We start from the raw sequence: 7,947 nt of genomic DNA on the forward strand, positions 1-7,947 counted from the left end.
ACTGCCTCAGCCTCCCAAGTAGCTGGGACTATAGGTGCACACCACCACACCCTACTAATTTTTGTATTTTTAGTAGAGATGAGGTTTCACTGTGTTGACCAGGCTGGTCTCAAACTCCTGATCTCAAGTGATCCACTGGCCTCGGCCTCCCAAAGTGCTGGGATTACAGCTGTGAGCCACTGTGCCTGGCCTGTATCTCCTTTCTTAATAATAAAAACCCAGCACTTACATTCAATAGAGGGAAGACTACACCATTGTTCTAGATGGTTCAAAATTTGGCTTATCTATAGTAACCAGGTCATTTTGCTCATTTACTTGTTTCTATTATACATGAATACTTAAATTTTCATATGTATTTCATATATATATCATTCAAATTAAACAATATATAACAGGTTATTGTTAACAATTATAAACATTTATTAAGCACCAAGAATATACTGTGATGGTTGCTATATGAAAACATAATTACCGACATAGTATCCCTGCCATTGAGCTTACAATCTAAAATGAAATACAAGGCTATGAGCCTACCTAAAAACTTCTTAACTTAGAAATGGCTACTTTGGCAAATGAGTGAGGCAAAATGACCTATTATTCAGGTGCAGTGCTAATAAGGCTTTGAGTATGATCCAAAGAATGTTTTACTTGTACCCATTTTTCCCGATTATATTACACTTGCTAAGAAAAACAGTACTTAGAATTTTGGCATGAACAATGAATTATTTCAAATTGTCTTGTAGGACTTTAAACAAAGAGATGCTTACTGGCCTAAGTTTTCCAGCAGCCAGGGAAAGCCCTATTAAAAATATTATGAACTAGACTAAGTTTCTCTTTTAATCCACTTACACTTTTTTTTTTTTTTTTTTTTTTGAGAGGACTCTTGCTGTCGCCCAGGCTGGAGTGCAGTGGCGCGATCTCGGCTCGCTGCAAGCTCCACCTCCTGGGTTCAAGCCATTCTCCTGCCTCAGCCTCCCAAGTAGCTGGGACTACAGGTGCCCACCACCATGCCTGGCTAATGTTTTTTCGTATTTTTAGTAGAGACGGGGTTTCACCATGTTAGCCAGGATAGTCTCGATCTCCTGACCTCGTGATCTGCCCCCCTCGGCCTCCCAAAGTGATGGGATTACAGGCGTAAGCCACCACGCCCAGCCCACTTAACACTTTTTAAACTTCTTCCTCTTCTCCTATACCTAAGGGCTCCAATGATACTATTTATCAGGGAAGAAAGTACTGTATCTAGATAAACTACCCTTAAGTATTACAGGCTTAGCAAGTTGGATTTCTAGAAAATACTCATTCATAATTTATCTTTTATTTTTTTTTTTGAGACAGAGTCTTGCTCTGTTGCCCAGGCTGGAGTGCAGTGGCGTGATCTTGGCTCACTGCAAGCTCTGCCTCCCGGGTTCCCGCCATTCTCCTGCCTCAGCCTCCCGAGTAGCTGGGACTACAGGTGCCCGCCACCACGGCCGGCTAATTTTTTTGTAGTAGAGATGGGGTTTCAATGTTAGCCAGGATGGTCTTGATCTCCTGACCTTGTGATCCACCTGCCTCGACCTCCCAAAGTGCTGGGATTACAGGTGTGAGCCACCGTGCCTGGCCACTAATTCGTATTTTGAAAGAGGACTGAGTAAAGACAGCAATGGAACCTCTGGCTACGGGAGATGCCTGGCTATGCCTGATATGTAAACAAACACAAGCAGTCGAGTTCAGGCCATGCATCTTCAAAGTGATGAAGAATATATGTAAATGCTTGTTTTTCTCCTCCATATTTCTCGTGTAGAGGTATATGAGAATTTAGCATCAAGACTCTATACTGCAAACCTTGTCCTATGTTGCCTATATTCATAGTATAACATTTAATAAATACTCCCAAGGTTGTCATTGCTGGTCACGTATTAGCTGACAAAGGCACACTGAAGGGACTTTGATTCTTACTGTCAAATGCAAAGATTGTTTTAAACTACTGAACACATACAATCTTAAACTATGTGATGATTATTTTCAATCATTTATGATAATTTTAATTCTAAAAGATTACTAAAAAAAAATTGGTTGTAGGGTATCTGAAAACAAAAATAGAATGTACTCCATAAAGTACATGCACAGAATTTTTAAAAATGCAGGCATACAAATATTTAAGGGCAGAGTGGTAATAACCTGAGACTTTTTAAAAATGGCAAAACAATATTTCAGCAATTTTTGGAAAAAAACAAATATTTTCCCTAAGAAGTCTCTCTTGGCAACTTTCTTTTTAAGTAACAAAGCAGCAGCAACATTTTTAAATGTTCATAAAGCTCGCTTTCCATTAACAAGTTTATTAAGGAAGAGTGGTCCTGAAACTTCAGGATAAAACTTTTGATAAAAATAGAACCACTAATTTTGACCTAAAACAGACACTAAAACACCCCTCCTTCCAATTTAAGAGTGTCATTTATACCTCCTACTTATAGTAAATAAATCCAATTAATTATAAGATTTGAAATGGAAAATCTGAAACACATATCAACATCATTTTCTTCTAATAAGGTAACAGAAATTAACTTCAATGGATTTCCCCAAAAAGAGGAGAATAGAGTTTTAAAAAACTTAATTACAGCTCTGGTAAATGAATCTGGGTTTACCAATCTCAGATCTCAATGCACTTAGTTTTAGTTGGTATTCTGTGAGATGGCTAGAATTCCTGATTTAAGTATGTAGTATGTATTTTTTTAAGTCAAGGCAAGTTTGAGTATGTATAAAGCATAGATATTAGCATGGTTATAAAGGCAATATGACCGACATACACATTGTTTTCTGAAGCAATACATTCCAAGCTACATACAATTTAATTTCATGTCCTAAGACTACATGCTTAACATTAAGCTTAGAAACATAATTGCTGTAATACATTAAAAATACTTCATTTTCCAATATTGTAAAGTATATTTTCAAATACCTGGTATAATTTTTTTTGCACAAAAATTTAAAAGACATCCCACTAGCTAGCTATTACTATTGTGTTAAGTAATCATTTGAAGGAAGAATTCACAAGAAGAGCAGGTTATAAAACTAAGCATAATAATTATTGCATTTAACTAAAAAAAAAATCAAGTAGTTCTGAATTATACTTGTTTTTTGTCTTAGTAATGTGCATATTCACTTTATAGCTACTAGTTTGATAAATATACTAAGATTGTATAAGATTTGTTTTTCTTGTTTTTGTTTTTCTTGGGTGGTTATTTTTCTGTGTCCTTCCCCAACAGCAATTGGAATTTTCTTTTGAATACAAAGTAAATTAATGTTTATACTGTTTTTTTCATCTGAGTCATGTAAAAGGTGACTCCTTTCATTTTAAAAAGTTATATTTAATTTTTGGGGGCCTTAATTAAAATTTAACATTTAATCATGTTTTTTTTTTTTGTAAACAGTCTACATGTCAACAAATGGATAAGGGTTAACAAAGGCAAATACTGACTTCATCTGTGTTTTAAACACGATTGTATGAATTTTTCTTTTTTAATTAAAAAATTACATAAAACCATTCATATAGGTCTTCTCTCTCAACTGCTTTGAGATATAGCTTTAAAAATGGGTAGATCAAGACAAATAATGTTGGTAATCTCTTATCTTGCATAGAAAAGAAAAAATAAAGGAACTTATTTCCTTCCTAAGGTCTCAGCTAGTTTCTTAAGTCTTTTCTTCAGCTCCAGTGGAAATTTCTCATAGCACTTCTTACAGACTGGCTTCATGTCAAACTCCACAAACTTATTCCTAAAGATAATAATTATAAAAAAAAAAGAAATTAGTGGAAACATATTCAACAAAGATATATAAATAATGTGAAGTAATTGTACTGAACTAAACGAAGGCAACTAGGTGATGATATTATATTCATGTTAGTAAAAAACCATAATTCTAACCTCAATTCTTATTGTGATATATATATAAAAATTCAGTATCATTTGAAAAAAATGTCCTTATAAATTGGTTCTATACATCCATCTGTGCAACATAGACTGTAGATTACATTTTATTCAGTACTAAGTAAACAGGAAATCTAATGTAAATATAATTTACTTAAGTACAATCACTTTTTTTTTTTTTTTTTGGAAACAGAGCCTCGACTGTCACCCAGGCTGGAGTGCAGTGGTGATCACAGCTCGCTGCAGCCTCTGACTCCTGGACTCAAGCCATCCTCCCACCTCAGCCTCCTGAATAGCTGGGACACAGGTGCATACTACTATACCTGACTAACTTAAAATTTTTTTTTTGTAGAGACAGAGTCCTGCTGTATTGCCTAGGATGGTAATCACATTTTAGAATACCTTAAAGATAAATTTATCTAAAGGAAAGAATCGTATTTTTATAATGTGAATGATTTATTTATTGGAGGCAACGTGATCTTACTTAGTACTTTAAATTAGGTAGCCATAAGGTTTAATTAATTTTAAATTATAAGGGGTTATTTTGGTTTTCTGACAGAAAGGTTGGAAGAAAGTTTTTAATCACTCTTAACATAAATGTAACCAGATCACCTGTGGTTGTATTATAAGCGGTAGCTATTTGAAGAATTCAACTATTCTTTTGAAAAGCTAGAGCAATACACATTATCAATTTATTTTTAAAACGGTCCTGGAGAAGACAACTTTTCAGATAGCCTCCTGACCATCTGTAATGCATTTCCAACAGGTAATTACAGGAGCTTATTACTGTTGAAATCCAGAGTGTTTAATTTTGAATTGAGTAAATATAGAACTTGGTAACTTGTTCATTGTCTGTGAAATTATATTCAGGTAGCATTTGTGAAATAAATCTAGTGGTATATTGCTATCTATGACAAAAATTATAAAATCTGCTGATATTTTTACTGCATTTAAACATTATATTAAACTAGACTTTGCTTCAAGATCATTTTAAAGGACAATGTTAATAACAAAGGAAATTCCTAAACACATATTTAAAATGAAAAATCTTCTATTTTAAAACACCACACTGGGAATTATTTTACAGCTTTTCTCCCAAGGTCATCTTAGAGCAAAAGCTATTAAAACTGCCATTTTTTTGATAAAAGAAAGAAAAGTATTCCTGTTTTCAGACAGACTACCTTAGCAAGCTTTCCACTGTTTTAATCTTTTTTATTTTTTGAGACGGAGTCTCACTCTGTCACCCAGGGTGGAATGCAGTAGCACGATATTGTCGGCTCACCGCAACCTCCGCCTCTCAGGTTCAAGCGATTCTCCTGTCTCAGCCTCACAAATAGCTGGGATTACAGGTACCCGCCACCATGCCTGGCTAATTTTTTTGTATTTTTAGTAGAGATGGGGTTTCACCATGTTGCCCAGGCTGATCTCAAGTGATCTGCTGCCTCAGCATCTCAAAGTGCTGGGATCACAGGTGTGAGCCACCATGCCTGGCCTCATTGTTTTAATCTTACATTTACATTTAATTCCTCTTTATAGAGGGAAACATGTAAACTGAAACAAAATATTTTTAGAGCTCCAAACACAATGGTAACTATGAGGGAAAACTGGAACAATCATGCTAGTAATTCAAGAGAATTTCAAAGATTGAAATACTTCTCATAAAAATCAGGAATAAAAAAAGAGTTTGAAGACATTGAGGAAATGAATTCATAAACAGTAGCATACGGGTATTGTATGAATGCATATTCAAACATCACAGAAGATGTCTTACATAAATCAGATGGACTTTGCTTAGAGATGAAACATGCTGAAAGATTTTTTTTTTTTTTGAGACAGAGTCTCACTCTGTCGCTCAAGCTGGAGTGCAGTGGCAGTCATGGCTCACTGCAGCAGCCTCAGCCTCCTGAGTAGCTGGGACTATACGTATGGGCCACCACGCCTGGCTAATTTTTTTTTTTTTTTTGACAGATGGGGTCTAGGCATGTTGTCCAGGCTGGTCTCAAAATCCTGGGCTCAGGCAATCCTTCTGCTCTGGCTTCCTAAAGTGCTGGGATTATAGGCGTGAGCCACCATGCCTGGCCATGCTGAAATAATTTAATACATTACTTAGAATATATGCATTTTTAAAAATATCAAACAACACTTACAATTTATCAATGAAATGATTGTGGCAAGGAAACCAAAAACCAGGATTTTAAAAGCTACAGTTATCAGACAAAAATCCTTTAAAACGTTTTCCAGGGTCTATTAAGAGATTAGAATTCTTCCCTTTAAATCCATTAAAAAAAATGAAAGAAATGTATACCATATGGTGTTTAAAAAATGAGGTGAATGAGTCTACAGAGTAAGTGAAATACATGACCACAAAATTGTATTAAGTATGGAGTGTATTCATTTAATTTTTGTAATTTTAGCAGTTATGCAAAAGGACCAATTCTACATAGGACAAATACTTGTATTTCAATCTCTGATGACTACAAATACATGCCCAAAAGTTGCAGGGTGGGAAGAAAGCAAAAGACAGAAACAGAACAAAAACATATCCCAAAGGACTAACCAAAGGAGAAAGTAGTGAAAATGATGACACAGGGATAGAAAAGTTTACAAACAGACTGGCTTTTTCTTTTTCTGCTTGTCCTTATCCTTTGCTTCTCTCTCCCGTTTGGCAAGTCGCCTCTTAAATTCTTCTGGCATTTTCTCATAACAGTGTTTGCAGACTGGCTTTAGGTCAATTTCAACAAACTTATCCCTTTGAGTAGGACAAAGAAGGAATAGAAGAAAGAACAGGGAACAATTAAAGGAAGAACCTTTACTTTCAGAAGGCCTGAACAGAAAGAGGAAATAAGAAATAAAATAATTCTGTTTTTCTAAATTCTAGGATTTTTTTTTAAGTGTCCCCCCAAAGTTTTCAGTCTTAGGATTCACACTGGACAAAACCGTAGACTTACTTCAGTGTTAATTTAGTGTTGCAGGTAGAACAGGCAAAGCAGTTCACACACCAGGCCTTATTAAGAGCAGAGACCACTGGAGAAAGAGGAAAGACATCTGGTCACATGGAAATACATCAGTATGGGGAGCAGGGCAGCTTAGAATTTCAACTCTAAAACAGAACTACGACTGTGTCTGTGGCACTTGGTGGAGGTTCTCAAGAACCTTTTTTTTTTTTTTTTTTAAATGAGACAGGGTCTTGCTCTGTAGCCCAGGCTGGAGTACAGTGGCACAATCTTGGCTCACTGTAGCCCCAACCTCCCAGGCTCAAGTGATCCTCCCACCTCAGCCTCCTGAGTAGCTGGGACTACGGGTGCACGCCACTACACCTGGCTAATTTTTTTTTTTTTTTTTTTTTTTTGAGATGGAGTCTCGCTCTAGGCTGGAGTGCAGTGGCACAATCACGGCTCACTGCAACCTCTGCCTCCTGGGTTCAAGCGATTCTCCTGCCTCATTTTCCCGAGTAGCTGGGACTATAGGCGCGTGCCACCATGCCCAGCTAATTTTTGTATTTTTAGTAGAGACAGGATTTCACCATGTTGGCCAAGATGGTCTCGATTTCTTGACCTTGTGATCCGCCCGTCTTGGCCTCCCAAAGTGCTGGGATTACAGGCGTGAGCCACTGCGCCTGGCCTGTATCTGGCTAATTTTTATATTTTTTGTAGAGACACGGTCTTGCTATGTTTCCCAGGCCGGTCTTGAACTCCTGGGCTCAAGCAATCTGCCTGCCTCGGTCTCCCAAAATGCTGAGATTATAGGCATGAGCCACCATGCCCAGCCACGAACCTCTTTCTTGAGAGCTTCTTTTGTTTTTCAGACAGGGTCTCACTCTGTTGTCCAGGCTGTATTGCAGTGGTGTGATCACAGCCCAAACTCCTGGGCTCAAGCAATCTTCTCATCTCATTGTCCTATGTAGCTAGGACCATAGATGTGTGCCAGCACATCTGGCTAATTTTTTATTTTTATTTTGTAGAGATGGAGGTCTTGCTATGTTGCCCAGGCTGGTATCGAACTCCTGGCCTCAATAAATTCTCCTGTCTCGGCCTCCTTCAGT

General features: G+C 36.9%; 1 protein-coding gene across 12 annotated transcripts in view; it reads right to left on the reverse strand.

Annotated features, from left to right (window-relative positions):
• Positions 1–396: 396 nt before the first annotated feature.
• Positions 397–7,947, reverse strand: part of LIMS1 (LIM zinc finger domain containing 1) — a 156,254-nt gene continuing 148,703 nt past the window's right edge. For 5 of the 12 annotated variants that reach the window (XM_055243849.2, XM_063616659.1, XM_055243846.2 and 2 more), the window contains 2 exons: positions 6,854–6,929; positions 397–3,753 (listed from right to left, as the gene is read on the reverse strand). In XM_055243849.2, coding sequence (XP_055099824.1) covers positions 3,639–3,753; positions 6,854–6,929 — 191 coding nt within the window. In that variant the 3' untranslated portion in view covers positions 397–3,638. Of the gene's footprint in view, positions 3,754–6,276; positions 6,655–6,853; positions 6,930–7,947 lie in introns of those variants that run through there. The other 7 variants (XM_063616657.1, XM_063616656.1, XM_063616655.1 and 4 more) reach the window with 3 other exon arrangements.

The sequence above is a fragment of the Symphalangus syndactylus genome, chromosome 14 (genome assembly GCF_028878055.3).
Source record: "Symphalangus syndactylus isolate Jambi chromosome 14, NHGRI_mSymSyn1-v2.1_pri, whole genome shotgun sequence".
NCBI lineage: Eukaryota > Metazoa > Chordata > Mammalia > Primates > Hylobatidae > Symphalangus > Symphalangus syndactylus.